The sequence below is a fragment of the Leptidea sinapis genome, chromosome 12 (assembly GCF_905404315.1).
Source record: "Leptidea sinapis chromosome 12, ilLepSina1.1, whole genome shotgun sequence".
Taxonomy (NCBI): domain Eukaryota; kingdom Metazoa; phylum Arthropoda; class Insecta; order Lepidoptera; family Pieridae; genus Leptidea; species Leptidea sinapis.
The window spans coordinates 4,039,738-4,057,360 of NC_066276.1; the positions used below are offsets into that span (position 1 = coordinate 4,039,738).

Sequence of the window (17,623 nt, forward strand, 5' to 3'; positions counted from 1 at the left end):
ACTGCTTGGTGCGCCTTATCCACGAATGGGATAGTTGGACCATTTGTGGGGGCAGGCGACAAATGTCAAAAGTGAGAATTATCGACGCATGATTACGGATTTCTTTTTGCTGAACCTGTGAGCCCACCCATCGATCTCAACCTACACGTGGTTCCAACAGGACGCTGCGAACGCACACATGGCCTGAGATTCGATCACTTTGCTTCAGAAAGCTTTCCCTCAAAAACTGATCAAGTGGCTTTGGGGACATCCAATGGCCACCCTAATGGATTTTTTTGGGGCTATCTCAAAGTGAGAGTTTATTCTAACAATCCCCGAATTCTTGTGGACTTACAAGAAAACATTCGACGAGAAAACAGCACAATTGAGCAGTTTATTGCAGCGGTAACGCGGAACGCGATGCTCCGTTTTGAAGAGTGTTTGCAACTTGGCGGAAGAGATTTGGGTGACTTAATCTTCAAAACATGAAAACCCCATTATTATTATGCCCTTCAATATTTTAATTAAAACGATGTGTCAAATAGTTATTCTTTTTTATTTAATTTTGAAACAATAAATCTGCCGCCAGACATCCTGCATATGTGATTTAATGATTATGACAACAATTTACTTGAATGATAGATTGTCTCTCAGAGTTTCCGGTGTCTTCAACATGCTGTAAGTAGCAATAGAGGCTATTTTTCAACAACGCGGCTGCACCCAGTGTGGCGGTTAGTACGGGCAAGTCGGCGTGATCTAACGCTTCTTGGGCTAGCATGTGTAGGTGTTCTGTAATCAATTTTAACATCATTATAATGTAAAGAATTCGATCTTATAAAGCAACTTTATTTAACGATTGAATTGTACATTTTTACTCTATCTCTTTTTACTGCAATTCATGGTAATTTAATGCATAATAATAAAACACATAAAATGAGAAAAAATTTTATACCTAAGAGAGAAAATAAAAATAAGATAAGTCACATTTTAAGAACTTGAGTGGCGCTGAACGGGTCACGCCCTATGCGGTACAGACAAATCGAGTAAATTCATCACGGACTGGTATCCCAGAAATCTAAAAAGAAAAAGTGGAGGACAATTCAGAAGATAATGATGATGACATGAGAACTATGAGTAGACGTTTGAGAGTCCTGAGGATACTATGCACGTTAAGATAATGCAGGATGGAAAGACAGTGTTCTTATTAACACAGACTCACCATTCTTAACACGGGTCTATAAATAGCTTAAACGGGAATCATTCTTTGTTTGTAAGCATATATCTCAGCGAAAATCTTGTAATGCTGAAATCTGAGGCTAGAGTATTAGGAATAGATGTATTTTTTATGACAGCAGGAGACGAGACGAGCAGGACGTTCAGCTAATGGTAATCATTAGGCCGCGGCCGTGCGCAATCAGTGCCACTCAGGATTATTGAATATTCTGAGTGGCACTACAATAATTGCGATCGTCACCTTGAGACATAAGATGTTAAGTCTCATTTGCCCAGTAAGTTCAGTAGCTGCGGCGCACTTCAGACTGAACACAATAATGCTAACACATTACTGCTTCACCTCTGAAAAAAGCGCCGTCGTGGTACCCATAATCTAGCCGGCATCCTGTGCAAAGGAGCCTCCCACTGGTTATTGTATGGACTGCTATGGACTGCATACTTACCCAGAAGCGAGTCACTAGATTTAACAGCCAATTGGACAAATTTGTCTGGATCTGACGTCTTTGCTACACCTCCGTCTGAACTATCTTCATCTGTTTTAACGAACATTCCAGAACCTTGTCTGAAATCAAACCACTTACAATATGAATCCAGAGAACAGTGCAATTTAAGAGAAGATCTACAGAGAAGGCAGTTCGCCCTTTTCAAGATACGTACCTGTGCCGTAAAATTTTGACATGTGCAGCTTGCAGTGACACCGAATAAGACGACATTTGCAATATTTTAAGATGGGGGGTGTTGAACACAGATGAGATAAGAGATGGTGTACACAAAATAAATAAAAGCAGAGATCAATTCAGTGATTTTTTAAATTTTTATGAAGAATTGAGGTTATACCCTAAAAATTACTGTGTTGTGGAGGTTTACTTTGCAATATAGGTGGTTTAGTCAAAAGTCAAAGTCAAAGTCAAAAAATCTTTATTCACTGTAAAACTTTATAAGTTATTTAGTGCAAGTCAGGATGAAGTACAAAAGTTACAATACCATTCAATTGAGTATAAGAACATTCATTAACACAATTTAGAACATTAATTCCAACTATTTTTATCATTCAAATAATCTTTCACATTATAATAGGCCTTAGATGTTAATTTGTTTTTTACGACACATTTAAATTTTTTAATAGGTAATATTTTAATTTCATTTGGGAGTTTATTATAAAATATAACACAATCCACTTTAAAAGATTTAGCAATTTTACGGAGCCTAGTAGATGGAATGGAATAAAACACTGAAGACCTTTTTAACCACGACTTCTGATTCTGACTTCAGATCGCCCGTAAATTATTTTTCCTTTAATTTTTGTTATAGTCTCTTCCTTTTCCAATTGGTTTTATCCCATTATTTTATTTCGGTTTCTATAATTATCGACCCTGGTGTAATTTGACAAAATGGGTTCAAGTGAAGGCAATGAGTTTGACGAGTTCATAAAGTAATTTACTTTCACACTACCAGTGGGAGGCTCCTTTACACCGGATGCTGGCTAGATTGTGGGTACCACAACGGTACCGCCTATTTCTGCCAATGTGTAAGCATTACTGTGTTTCTGGTAAATTACTGGGCAAATGAGGCTTGACATCTTATGTCTCAAGGTGTCGAGCGCAGTTGTAGTGCCGCTCAGATTTTTGGGTTTTTCAATAATCTTGAGCGGCGCTGTTTTATTGTAATGGACAGGGCGTATCAATTACCATCAGCTGAACGTCCTCCTTATGGCGTCCCCTTTTTTCTTTAAAAAGTAAAAAAAATAAAAACCCGAAATTCAAGAGGCGGCAAAAGCCGTTTAGTTTTAATTTTCGAGCGTTATTAGAGAAATGAACTTACGTATGTGACTCTGCTTCGCCTCGGATCACATTTACACATTGGTCCTTAAATGCCTCTCTTGCTGGGCGGAGCAGTTATGCCATATTATTATGCCAAATTTAACATTAAAGTGACAGCAAAAATAAAATTTGAAAACATAGATTAAGGATTGGTCTCCGCTGCGCTCCAACTAGATTACGCACCACCTAAGAAAAATAGCTTCTTTATTGCGGCAACTATTAGATGCTTGTGTGCGTGCCGACACTCATGGCATCTTTCAAATTTTGTAACATACGCTTCGTGTTATTATACATTGAAATTAATAAAACACAAAATACTTACTGCTGATATTATGTGATCCTAGTGTTTCTTATTTGTTGTAGTATTATTTTTACAGAGTTTTGCTACGCAACCCGGCATTTTAGTTTACATTATTAGCAAAGTTTAACAGAACATGTGGCACGTCAACGTCGCACAGTGTTCGAGACTGGCTCGAGTACGCCCACTTGGGCGTAGTAAAAGCCGCACTTTGCGACTAAGCCTGCGGTACCTAATTAGAGCTCAGCGGAGAGATCCTTAATCTGCGTTTGAAAACATAATGGAAAAATATTAACAACTAGCTAACCCGACAGACGTTGTTCTGTAAATTATAAATAAAATAATGTTTTTAAATGAATTTGTCAATAATATATCATAACATCAAAAGTTACTTCGTAAAATATGCACCCTGCTGTCGTAATGAAATTATTTCACAGCAGAACTGTCAAACCGTGCGTCAATAAATTCTCTCATAGATATTATGTATGGACACATCAAAGGAAAAACAAATTTGTTGTTTTTATTTAATTTAGCAGCATTTTCGTGATTATTCACCTTTTAAACCTTCTCTGGACTTCCACAAATAATTCAAGACCTAAATTTGCCAAATCGGTGCAGCCGTTCTCGAGTTTTAGCGAGACTAACGAACAGCAATTCATTTATATATATATATGAGTCCAATACCTAACAAAATAAAATGTGAATTCTGCCATACGTGATATCCATATTAATATTCCTCAAGCTGTTCTGTTTATTATTCGATCAATGTCATTCGGTTACGGAGCCTTAAAAATATCGGTCAGAATATTTACATTTTTTTCGCTTTCTTCGGTTTCTATAGCCGTATTTACTGTAGGTTTGTGAGAACTGAGATGTAATACTTACTCAAGGTATGGGATTTGGGTAATTAAACGGATTAGATTATCGCTAGCGTTTTTTTTTATGGAATAGGAGGACAAACGAGCGCACGGGTCACCTGGTGTTAAGTGATCACCACCGACCACACTCTCTTGCAACACCAGAGGAATCACAAGAGCGCCGCAGGCCCCCAAGGAAGGTGTACGCGCTTCCCCTGAAGGTACCCACGTCGCATCGTCCCGGAAACACCGCACAAGGAAGCTCACCCCACAGCTCAGTAGTACGTGGAAGAAAGCTCCTCGAAAACCGCACAGTGGAGGACCGCCACACATCCAGATGGCGGGGACGACACCCCAATCCGCGGCGAGTCGTGCGAAGGTGGTTTAGATTGAATTGCACTTATAAACAATACAGTATTTACCGCCATTTTACAACAATTAATACGCAGCCGCGCACAAGAGCGAACTGGTTTGTTATCCCCGCCATCCGCGCGCTAGGTCGCTCGCTGACTAGGCTCGTAGTGCGGTCATAACTCTAGGCTTCCGCCTTAGTCACTTCAGTAAGGACACAAAGGCGCGTTTCATATGTTAGATATTTCGCACCCGTCATCGCATCCGCGCTAGGCTCGCACTATGGACGCACACATACATTTAGCTAGTCACCTATCTACCTCTGATCTCATACAAGCAGTTCGCGAGAGGTCCTAAAGTAAACGCAACTCTCGTAGTCCAGATAAGAAGTAAGCATTTAGATCTCATATGGCATATAGTTACCTACTCAGTGCATCTATTTCTCTTACAGTACGCGGCAGATACCCACTATACTGCTCGAGAATTATCTTCTTAATCATCTCATTCTCCTATCAGTTTATGAAGCCATACATAGTTAATAATAATCGCATACTATCATATTATTTATCTACCCTGAACATTCATGGTCGTTAGGCCGGGCATGAAGAAGCGATACTCTGTCATCAATAGACAAAACATACTTGGCAATCCCAAACATAAGGGGCTTTTTTATTTTTAGTCAGAGTTGGTCAATTAATACAGCCTACAGTTCACATAAAATGGACCTACTAAAGTGGCGAAAATTGAAGCACAATAACCCATTTATAATGGAGTTTAGTAAATTATGAAACAACACTAATTTAGATGGCAAACAAACAAAACTTGACATCCACTTAACACACTAGTATCAAGATATAAATATTAAACTTACTTAAAGGCTATTGAAAATTCTTCTTCAAGCCACAGTACAATTTTAACAGCAGCAAAGGAAGCACTTCGGGGGAAATCGAGTCTTCCACCCACAACACCACAACATATCTTTTCTGACAGAACTGTTTGGTTTATCTGCAAGTGATTTTTTGTAACTTAGTATACTAAAGAGACAAACTTCTCAGCTTATAATGGAGTCACCTCCTGGATCCATAGTGTGGCAACATTAGAAACTCCAAAGAGGCTTATTGTATGCAATGATCATACAGTATGTATTTAATTATTATTACTAAAGAATCCAATAAAACTATTGTGGCATCTATAGAATGAGCAGCACTGCATTGTCATAGGCAGGGCGTATCAATTGAAATGAAATGAATTACCCATCAGCTGAACGTCCTGCTCGTCTTGTCCCTCATTTTCATAAAAAAAAATGATCTAAATTAATGCATGTCTCAAGTTTAAAACTTTTTTCAAATTTTCATCTAAACTAACAGCAAGACTTGAGAGTAGACAAGCATGAGGTGTATTTGATGGTAGGTTGTTACCTCCACCAATAACATTATTAATAATGTGCTGAATATTAAGAGAGTCACTCATAGCCCTGAAAATTATGTATACATCTATCTGTGCCACACCAATCACACTATTAGGATGGATAGACACTTTATAGCACATGCATATTTAAAAGACATCAAAAAACATAATCATAATGTGTGTATATCTTTGTGATTTGTGATAAAGCACTTAAATCAAAATCCAAACCGTGACTTATTCATTCATGTTAGTAAATAAAAACACACCTATGTATGTCATAGTTATAATACATTTTACTGAGAAGTAGCGTGAAAAATTGCCATTCTATTTAATGAATATTTTTCTTCATCATTTCACATTTAATATTTTAAATACAATGTAAGCAAAGTGATGCAACAAAATACTCAAATATTTCAACTGAGGTACAACAATAAAAGATGTATGTAAATCATAAAAAGAAGTTTTAGAGTTATGGAGCACAGAAGATGCATCAGTTCATAGGCAGTTTATATAAAGATGTGAACTAAGTTAACATTTAAAACCTATTGAAGTATTTAAAGAAAGTAATATAGCTTTAAATTGAACAACAAAAGCAACCTTCTCAATGACTGGATCATCTAGCCACTACAAGTAGCTCCCATTCATGAGAATATCACATGGGCCAGAAATCACTTCCCTCAGCCATATTTTAGGAAAAGTAATAACCTGCTCAACTAAATGATTATATTATCATAGATTTTCATATTTCGCCTATGCTACATGTTTGCATAAAAATAAAAAACGTAAAATAACAGTAAAATCACCTGGTAGTACTCCAAATCCCTTTGTAGCAGAATAGGAATCCTATCCATAATATTTCCATCCTCAATTACCTCCATTATGGTAAATTATATTACTAATTGTATTAGATGAAAATAAAAATAAAACAAACTAAACAAGACCTATCTATATAATACAATATTTTATACAACAACCAGGAACAACTTCATAAACAGTTACGAGCATCTATGAAAGGAATCTGATTTATTTGAAATGTGCACAATTTGAAAAATCTGCCTTTTCTATGATCTTTGAAATTTCACTCTGGAGTAGTTTGTGTAGTGTTACTCCATCGTGTTTGTAGACCCAGTAGCCACCATTTTCCAATGCTAAGTCATAACGTTTCGGTCCAGAAACAGGTGAACTTAGCCAAATTTGTTTGTTGGGTGTCTGTCGGTTTATAACGTATGTCCCATGCTCAGGACCTAAGAAGATGGTAAGTACTCCATCCTGTAAATAAATACTTTTATTATTGAATGAAAAAACTAAACTTGATAATGTTTCATGAAGTAATAAAGACGAAACTTGATTATTAGGATGTCAGTTACACAGATTGAATATTCACATTGCCGAATCAAATAACATACATATAAACAGAGAGCAGAAAATATAAAAAAAAGCACAGTTGATAATCTAGAATGCAGTAGGCCCTAGAAGCAATTATGAATAACTTTATTAATTCATGATAATATTATATTATACTAGCTGGCCCGGCAAACGTTGTTATGCCATATAAAGTATAATTCACGCTATAGTTTTATAAGTAATAAAATATTGCCTATATTATAGCCTGTACATCATTTTGTTCTATTGTCAATAGTTTTTGCAGCGCACGCAAAAATAGTTTTTCGATTTTACACCTTGTGTTACAAAATAGCAATTTTATTACGGATCCCTAGTTTTGAAAAAAAAAGAAAACATAGCCTATAGCCTTCCTCAATAAATGGACTACCCAACACTGAAAGAATCATTCAAATCGGACCAGTAGTACCAGAGATTAGCGAGTTCAAACAAACAAACAAACACTGCAGCTTTATAATATTAGTATAGATAAAAATAAAGTGGAAAGAAAAAAATGTCAGTGTTGAGTGATTATGACATTTTTTGAAATTTATTTGGTCAATATTTTTTTAGCTTTAGATAATTTATATGTCTAGAGAGAGCCTCTTGCTGTTAGGCAACACATGATAACAGGCCAGGTTTATTACTTTAGTGTGATTGACAGGCTATGTCTTAGATTCACGATACTTTATTCAATTTTAGTGTGTGTGTTGTTGAAAATTAAAAAAGGCTAACAGTTAGCCACTATTTTTCTAACATGTACGCAGCTGTCACAGTGCATCTAGACAAATAAAGTGTTTAAGTTAGACATGGTTATCTGTCTAGAGACAACAGAAAGTAAAAAAATTGTTTTTTATTCAAATTCTAAAATATTCTGATTCAACTTTCCAAATGGCTTCGAACAACAATATTATTCCAGTTAATCAAGTCAATTATTATAAAATGTGTGAAAATCTTTGAATAAAGTATGATATTATGCAAAGATAGAATGGTAAAAGAAAATGGATATACAGGTATATAGATATGAATATGCCACATAAATAAGATTTTAATTGAATTTAAATGTACTGTAATGAACGTATAGAAACTAACGATAAAAAGCAAAAGGTAAATGGTACTTACACTAAAAGTTACATCAGCACCTTTGAGACTCGAAGATTGATCAATTACCTCTTCAAAATATTCACACAATGATTCTAATGTTTCGTTACATATATCCTCAAAAACCGCCTGCTCTATATTATTCGAAATATTAACATCACTTGAGTATAATTTACAATTTAATACAATTTCTGTTCTAAATGATTTGGGTTGTGAAGACGGAATTACTGCAGGGGTTTTATTGATAGTTCGACGAACCAGCCAATAGCTGGTACGCACAGCACTTTTTAACATTTTACGTTATTTGTTTCTAATGGTAACTAGGTACTGTATATTTTATTGAACACACAAACTGTTTTCTATTACATGTCGCCCATGTCGGACTCGGAACACAATTACAAACAAAAACATAACCTCTGCCGCGCTGTTACGTTGATGTTGACATACGGACATTTAATCAAAACGGTCTAACAGTGACAAATGACAATGACTACTTTTGACTTGATCATATCAAAATAAGGCGCTTAACTAAAGCAATAATTGATGCTATGATTTATGCACAAATACTTAAATAGAAATGGTCCGGCCATGTTGCACGTGTGAAAATTCAAAGATGGACTAATAGTATCAGAAGATGGCGCAGTCCGCGTGAAAAAAATAATAGAGGCAGACCTACACCTACGACACGAATCCCATCTTCCTCTTCGTCTTCTTCATCCTCCCAGTTGAACTATAGAGAATAGTCGAACTTTTCTGAGACATTTTGAGTTCTTTGGAGGAGGCCTTCACACATTCAGGGGTTATAAAATACCAACTTACTAACAAAAACAAAACAAATTGTATTAATTGTAATAAATTGCAACACATGCTAACACTTACAAAATAAAACAAAGCTACCTTTTTATCAAATCTGAATATAAAACAGCTATCAAAAACACTTCAATTTTTTAACCCTAAATAATAATAAATATGGTCTAGGATGGATATTATAGGTACATAACTAAGTGTCCACATGAGAAGATATAATTATTAACTTGGCGTAATGGAATCGGAAGATGAACAATACACTTATATTTCTAAGTACGATGGAAAAGGAATTTTTTTTAATTTATTTATTTATAAAACAGTATACAAAGTTTAAACTAAACAAATTGTACCTACTCGTCCAACCTTATCGTTTGATGGCGAAATTACTTACCACTTTTGTAACACCAGAAAAATCACAAGTGCATTGCCTGCCTTTTAGGTGTCAAAACAGACTATCATATTGACAGTTCCTTGATAACTGCACTGTTGAGGATAATATTTCAGTTCTTGACATGTGGGGGTGAAAATGGCCATATTAAAGCATGTTAGCCAACTCTTATAGAAGTCACTGACAGTCTTTCCTAGTTACCTACATGTACATAATATGTATACCTATCACGTATAATGTGTGCCGTATCTCACACCAAATACCTTGATAATTTTCTATTCATAATTAGATAGCACATCAAATAGATTATTCATTGATTTTCTCTTGTAATAAGTGAGAATCAATGAATGGTTAACATATTATGTTTGGGATATTGACATATTTTAGTAAGTACCTATATTTTCTATTGCAACGGGTTTTTTAGCATAATCGTGAACATTGTGTGTAATGAAGCGCGCACTTAAATTTTGCATTGGGTTATCTTAGCATAAGCTTAGAATAATCCCAGCTATCAAACGGCTTACTTTAGCATCCAAATTTCTCCTGCTTATATACAACACAAATAATCTGGAACTACCTACAACAAAGTAAGTCTTGGCCCATTCATCATCATCACATCTAAATATGTGATTGAGAATTACAGCGTAAATTTCTAAAATCATTTCATTATAGATGTTACCGATCTAAATTATCATACACCGATCTGCTACAAAAATATATCTTACAGACCCTAAAGCCCAGAAGGAAACTTCTTGGGGCTTAAACATTATATGGATTGTGTAACAACAAATGATTGCAGTGATTTAGTACACAATCTAAACTTCCAGGTCCCAAGAGTTGTATGTCAGCGCAGTGTAGGTACAAATGCGTCTCCTTTTTGCAGTTAGCCCAATTCGGACCAACTCCCGCACATTATTTATTTATTATTAGCACATACAATGAAATCTTTTCAGATATTGACACATTAGGTATATCAGAATTACAATTCAAATCAGCAATCAATAGCACATTGAAACAATATCAATTTAATTAATGTTATTAAATTAAATTTAAACTTAAATCTCATTGTTATTAAATTGAGTAGGTATTCTCATTGGAGACATATATTATATCTAACCTCATAACAATATTATTACCTTAGCGTTATTAGAGTCTTCTTTTCTTTCTTGTAATCTAACACTTATATAGTAACCCGTGGATATTGTCGTAGGTTATGCACTTAGTACTACTTAACTATGTTATTTCTTCCTTTAATGTAATCATCTAGTGTGTCATTGTTTTGTGTCCCAAATCAAATAAAATAAAAAATCACATCAATCAGAAGACGTCCACTGCTGGACAAAGGCCTCCCCCAAAAGATCTGGAGATCTTCGTAGATCGTCATGGATGACGATTGGTGCTGCGCCACCATCATTCAATCTTTTCTAGACCCATTGCCTTCAGGTAATTAAATTTAACGATAAGGCCAAAGAATAACAATAATATTAATTAGTACAATAATATTGTAGGTATTCGCTTACATTTTACTAACATTATAGTTCATCTTTAATTTCTCCTGGTTCTGTATCGACATGTTCTTCGGGTTCTGGGATCATGTATGCGTTCTGTGGCGGCAGCATCCACAGTTTCGTTTTATATTCAGGTGACAATTCTGAAATGGATTCTTCTGGCAGTACTCTCGCCGTTGGTAACAGCGAATTATATTGATTCCAATGTGGATTAATAAACAAAATTTGTCTGTTTTGACGTTCCTGAAGAGGCCTAAAGTTACGAAGATTTGGTTCATCCCAAGGGTCCCATAGCTTTCGGAATTCTTTCATCTGCAATATTTAATTATAATAATTAAAATCATAAGAAGCAAATTAGAAGCTTATAACATTTTTATTTTCACAAGTTAATTCACGCAAACAAATGAACGTACCTTTATATTTTGTGATAAATATAAGTAAAGTTAATATAAATGTAGGCGATTATAAGAATACTAATTTTAATTTTTTAGAATTAAGTAACTAAGCTCGTTTTCTAAATAAAATGAAATAACACTTCATTTAATTATACAACACATATACATATTCTGCATCAGTTATTGAAACATCAATATGATTTAAAGATAGATTGTTCAATAGGTACGAGTACAAAATAGATAATATTAACAAATGTTATAGTCGATTAAAACGCAACAAAATATACAAACCTGTACCAAAGGACTATTATAGAATAATTTTGGCAAATTTTATTCGTGTTGATTTTACTAAAACATAACTAAATAATTAATATAGAACATACGAAACCTGATCAAGAGAGACGTATATTGATTTTCGGGGTATAATCCACCTGACTACATAGCTATGTCCTCTCACAGATGTCAAACTACCCCAATATAGAAAGTAATCTTCATAGAACATCGGTAAAAGATGAGACATGGGATAAGGCCCAACTTTTGTTTGTGTTTTAGCTTCCTGTATTCTTGGAAAGCCTTCTAAGACCCATTCAAGCCTTTTATCGGGAATTACGCCATACTGTAATGGACAAACTATATATAAATAATGCCTACTACACGGCTAAGTCGAGTTAGTAGGTCTTTTGTGGGGCGATGTATATGCTTTTACAACAAGATCCCAGAAAATGTTCAAAACAAAAGTATTACGTTATTCAAAAGAATTGTTAAAAAACGCTTGTGTGGTAAAGGTTACTATAACATAAATGACTTTCTTAATGATACCACAGATTGGGAATGGAGTGACCACCCTCAGGCTATTAAATAATAAGTTTAATTGTACAATATTACATTGTAAACATATTTTTTCGATAAAATAAAACGCCCGCTGAGTTTGTTGTCTGAGGCATTCGTTTTGGAATGGGCGCTAGATTTTGACTTTCAATAAGTGATGTCACATCCTATTTGGAATAAAAATATTTAAATTTGAATTTGAAACATAGTAAATTTTGTATTCTAAGGTTATTCGATTTGATTGATTTTCATGAGTGCCTTAATCATCATAAAGGCGTTTGTTTCTATGTTCACAAACGAAATAGCTACGATTGTCCATAATTATATTAAGGTCAGAAATCTTTATATTTTGATAATAGGGTTTTCTTACACTATTTCAACACTTAATTTTGCAAACAATAATTTGCACCATCGAGAATTTTGTAGCACACCTTGAAATCAGGGGTAGGTTGTATATGTTTTATCACACCTGATCCAAGCTTTAAGGTACTAAAGAGGCAATTTAAATTGTACCAGCATATAAAGTGATACATAAATTGAAATCCAAGGAGATTGTCAAAATCGAAGAACAGCTTTTAAGTAACCCGTCCGGATCATTCGCAAGTTTTGGGCGTTGCCAGAAGCAACTCTTGGTAACTACAGCCAGTCTTCCCTAACTACCAGCCGGAAAGGGAGAAATAGCCATCTCCTTATAATTAGGGCCCCTACTATGTTTTAGTTGAGCTCGTATCTTGACGACATTGCAAATACAGCGTGACCTATCCCGCCGTGTCAGAGCTCGGAGCCTGAATCTTAATATTTGAATAAAGAAGTTTTTGGAAATACAAGGCCGTGTAACAGTCAGGCTACTGAGTATGAATAATAGACTGCGGTCAACGGGGTCGTTTTAGGGATTCTTTGTATGTATAACCATAACTTTAAAAATATTTAAATATTACATAGGTAATACTAGTACTTTACCAGAGGCTCCTTTGCACAGGATGCCGGCTAGATTATGGGTACCACAACGGCCCCTATTTCTGCCGTGAAACAGTAATGTATAAGCATTACTGTGTTTCGGTCCGAAGGGCGCCGTAGATAGTGAAATTACTGGGCAAATGAGACTTAACATCTTATGTCTCAAGATGACGAGCGCAGTTGTAGTGCCGCTCAGAATTTTTGGGGTTTTTTCTAGAATCCTGAGCGCCATTACATTGCAATGGGTAGAGCGTATCAATTACCATCTGCTGAACGTTCTTCTCGTCTCGTCCCTTATTTTCGTAAAAAACTTAGTATTGTACTATGATTTTTTTATTAAAAATGTGCATGTTTTGGTGTTTTCAAATAGTGAATGAATGGCAAGAAGACAATGCTTCCTTTTTGGTGTGCGTGTCAATTGGAATAGAAATAATAAATGAAAATAATAACCTTAATTAAATAACACATCATAACAACCCCATCGTGGTGTTTAAATGCTTCTTCCTGGGTCAGATAGTCGGCTTTGAAAAATGTCACCTGAAATAAAATTCCAATAAATTTTTGGCTGAATACATAATATTTTGCAGATTCGTTCTTCAAGCCCTGCAACGAAACGATTGTGGGCACAAGATAAAGTTACAGGGAGCAACGTTTCACAGTAATATTCTGTTAATTATTGTTGACAAGTCGATAGACCTGTACAATTATATTACCCGCAGCCTATTCCCGCCATTGGACACCATCAACAAATGCAAAATTTTAATGCGCTCCTCAAAACTACTTTGTGGAATCATATTTTATCGGTTGGCGTATTCCTGTACTGATACGAATTCAAGGACTTAGGAACATAGGTATTCCTTCATCAATAGCCGGCAGCGCATTTGTTGCGGATTGCGGATGTTTTGTTGGCTTATTTTTATAGCAGATGGAAAGCCTTCTGGTACTACTATCCTTTTTGCCGCCTCTATCATAAAAAACAAATTCATTACCGTAAAATGTCGTTATCTAAGTTATCTATCTTATATCTTCACCGCACTAAAATACATTAATCACGATCTTTATCTACATATTAAAATTTAAACAATTTGTTATTTTTTAAAAGCCAATTGTTTTTTTTGTGTAATTAATCTCAGAAGTGGGGCTCATCACTTAAAAAAAAAAATTTTTGAATTTGAAAGAGCGACATCTCAAATCAATTTCCTAATATGCAAATATTGGGTTTGAGCAGGTTATCAACTGTAAAGTAGATCCTGTAGATAAAGCCACAGCCTGAGTGTTGAACAAAGACATATAAAGATTTATGAACTTTACGTCATTCAAACAGTTGGCTCAGAGGAAAAGCGCTCGCGGGACTCGAAGTCCCGCATCGTTCATAAATTTTATTTTCTAATTATATTTTTGTTATATTAAAATTTGATAATAATATACCGACACTCTGTAGGTTTCACTGGCATGTTCGGTGTCTGAGGATAAATTATAATATAATATAATAGAAGTTACTCGTTTAATGCTATACGTGGCTCTTGAAAGGTCTTTTGATATTCATAATATTATGATCTTGTCTGGCCCTATATATTCGCCTTGCCTACTATTCGCCTAAGCCGAGTTAGTGAGTCTTTTGTGGGGCGAGGGATATTATGCTTTTATAACAAGATCACAGAAAGTGATCAAAACAAATTTGTATTACGCAATTCAAAAGAATTGTTACAGATAAAAATAAATAAATGACTTTCGAAATCTAAATTCTTATTTCGAATTCTAATGATACCACTAATTGGTAACCCCGCTCTCAGGCTATTAAATAAAAAATTACTGTACAATTTTACATTGTAACTACATTTTTATGATTAAAAAAGAGATGCCCGCTTCGATTTTCTGGCGCCCGTTCTTCTCCGGTCTGAGACATACTTTTACGAGTATGTCTCAGACCTGAGAGGTAGTTCGCTTTGATTTTCGGTAAGAGATTTCATATAATATTGTCCATAAAAATATTTAAATTTGAATTCACAAATAAAAAAGCAATTATTATGTGCAAGAATAATTCTGTTTCGGTTTGAAGGGTGCCTTAACTTGTTGAATTAATGAGCTGATGAGGCGCAACATCTTATCTTAAAGTGACGAGCGCAATTATTGGATGCTACGATTTTGGATTAATCAACCCATTCTGGGCGCTGCTGGTGCAGCCTAGTGAAACTCTCTAAAAAAAAAGCAATTCACTCGTTTGTAGAAACGTGCAGTCATTGACAGATTGACAGATGACGGCTTTAACCTTATAAAGAAAGCCGAAATTCACTACGTTCTGAGCAACTGTTCACTTTTAAACTTAGCCTGATTATACTTCGTGGCCAATCGTGATGCTGTAATGAATACTAATTCAAAATTATGTCAAATCACTGCACGTTTCATACTAAACTATGTTTAAATTTTTACTTAGGTAGTTCCGGCTCTTATTACGTATTATTTACACCCTCTTTGGCCAAAGAGCGTATATCTTCCATCCAGTGTGCACGTGTTGCTAGTCCTGACACTTTTTGTGATAAATAACTGTTATTATGTTATTTATCTTTGCTTTCTGCATTTATTACCTATGTAACCATTCACTTTGTCAAATCTCACCCTCCTCCGTGTGCGCAATGAGCTTCTGTCTTCTTCTTGCTTCTTTTTTTTTTAATATAACGTAAATTTACCAGTGGGCTCCTTTGTACAGGATGCCCGCTAGATTATGCGAACCCAGCGGCGCCTATTTGTGTCGTGAAGCAGTGTTTAAGCATAATTGTGTTTCGGTCTGAAGGGCGCCGTAGCTAGCGAAATTACTGGGCAAATGAGACTTAACATGTTATATTATCTCAAGGTGACGAGCGCATTGTATTGCCGGTCAGAATTTTTGTTTTCTTAAGTAATCCTGAGTGGCACTGCATTGTAATGGGGAGGGCGTATCAATTACAATCAACTGAACGTCCCGCTCGTCTCGTCCCTTATTTTCATTAAAAAAATACAATACATATATATCTCACATGGAATAGATTGATAAATATTGCACACTAGCTGACCCGACAGACGTTGATCTGTATATAATATATAAAATATTGTTTTATATGAATTTGTAACATCAAAAATTACTTCGTAAAATATGTACCCTGCTGTCGTAATGAAATTGTTTCACAGCAGAACTGTCAAACCGTGCGTCAATAAATTATCTCATAGAAATTATGTATGAACACATCAAAAGAAAAACAAAATTGTTGTTTTTACTTAATTTAGTAGCATTTTCCTATTTATTCACCATTTAAACCTTCTCTGGACTTCCACAAATAATTCAAGACCAAAATTAGCCAAATCGGTCCAGCCGTTCCCGAGTTCTAGCGAGACTAACGAACATCAATTCATTTTTATATATATAGATTAACGGAACGAAACCTGCATTTCTCCAGGGTAATGTCTCTTGTCGACGGTGTGTTCACTGCCTTCAAACATGTTTGCTCCCCAGTGAAAATGAATCTGTGATAGCACATGTTTTTCATAGAATGGCCCACCTTCAAGGTATGGACGCTCAGTTTTCCATTTGGCTCCCAGTAGAACTAAAAATAGATACATTTACAGCCATGCTATTATTCTTTACATATTATAAAATGACGTCGCCTAGATCTTAACTATTCACCGGATTTTAATGCAGTTTTTAGCAATAGATAGAGTGATTTAAGGGAAAGTTTTATATGTCATGTATGTGAAGCCGTAGAGGGTCGCTAGCTACATATATTTTATACTAGTTGATGCCAGCGACTTCGTCCGCGTAGATAAAAGGTTGTGAAAAATAATAAGTAAGTTTGGAATTGAAGATTATCTCATGTCTTTGTTCCAGTTCCGGTTCCCGTTTTCGCTCCCTTTCTCAACATATCATATTAATCTTATTTCGAGGAAGATTGCTATCACAAACTAAACCTACAAACTATTGGTGTAGTTATCGCTCATCGACGTGAATTTCAGTCTTTCACAAATCCCGCGGGAACCATGGATTTATCCGGGATAAAATGCCTATGACCTTTCCCAAGCCGTAAACCATCTCTGTACCAAATTCCATCAAAATCGGTTCAGTAGCTCCGGCGTAGAGTCGTAACAACTTACATTCACACTTATAATATAAGTAGGGATGGTAATTAAAGTAATTGAATTGCACGTAACAAGAATCCCTCGAACTAATAGCTTGAACGTAACGATAGTAAGAAGATACTTTTCTACGAACGCTTTTGCGATACATTTAAGGAAGCTAATATATAATTGTATCCAACTTAGTCGATATCCCTTAATAAGCATGAC

The 17,623-nt window shown here is 35.3% G+C and overlaps 2 protein-coding genes across 8 annotated transcripts in view; both read right to left on the bottom strand.

Annotated features, from left to right (window-relative positions):
* Nucleotides 1–6,958, bottom strand: part of LOC126967120 (uncharacterized) — a 29,219-nt gene extending 22,261 nt beyond the window's left edge. For 5 of the 7 annotated variants that reach the window (XR_007729935.1, XM_050811533.1, XM_050811532.1 and 2 more), the window contains exons 1-4: nucleotides 6,749–6,958; nucleotides 5,410–5,543; nucleotides 1,656–1,774; nucleotides 611–768 (exon numbers count right to left, since the gene is read on the bottom strand). Coding sequence is in view for 6 of the 7 variants with exons in the window: in XM_050811533.1 (XP_050667490.1) it covers nucleotides 611–768; nucleotides 1,656–1,774; nucleotides 5,410–5,543; nucleotides 6,749–6,823 (486 nt within the window). In the remaining variant the exon portion in view is untranslated. Of the gene's footprint in view, nucleotides 1–610; nucleotides 769–931; nucleotides 1,223–1,655; nucleotides 1,775–5,409; nucleotides 5,544–6,748 lie in introns of those variants that run through there. The other 2 variants (XM_050811534.1, XM_050811535.1) reach the window with 2 other exon arrangements.
* On the bottom strand, nucleotides 6,882–8,842 carry LOC126967130 (frataxin homolog, mitochondrial). Its single transcript, XM_050811554.1, has 2 exons — nucleotides 8,448–8,842; nucleotides 6,882–7,214 (listed from the first exon to the last, which is right to left on the bottom strand). Exons 1-2 carry the CDS (start codon nucleotides 8,718–8,720, stop codon nucleotides 6,969–6,971), a joined length of 519 nt encoding a protein of 172 aa, XP_050667511.1. The 5' UTR covers nucleotides 8,721–8,842; the 3' UTR covers nucleotides 6,882–6,968.
* Between the last annotated feature and the right edge of the window lie 8,781 nt (nucleotides 8,843–17,623).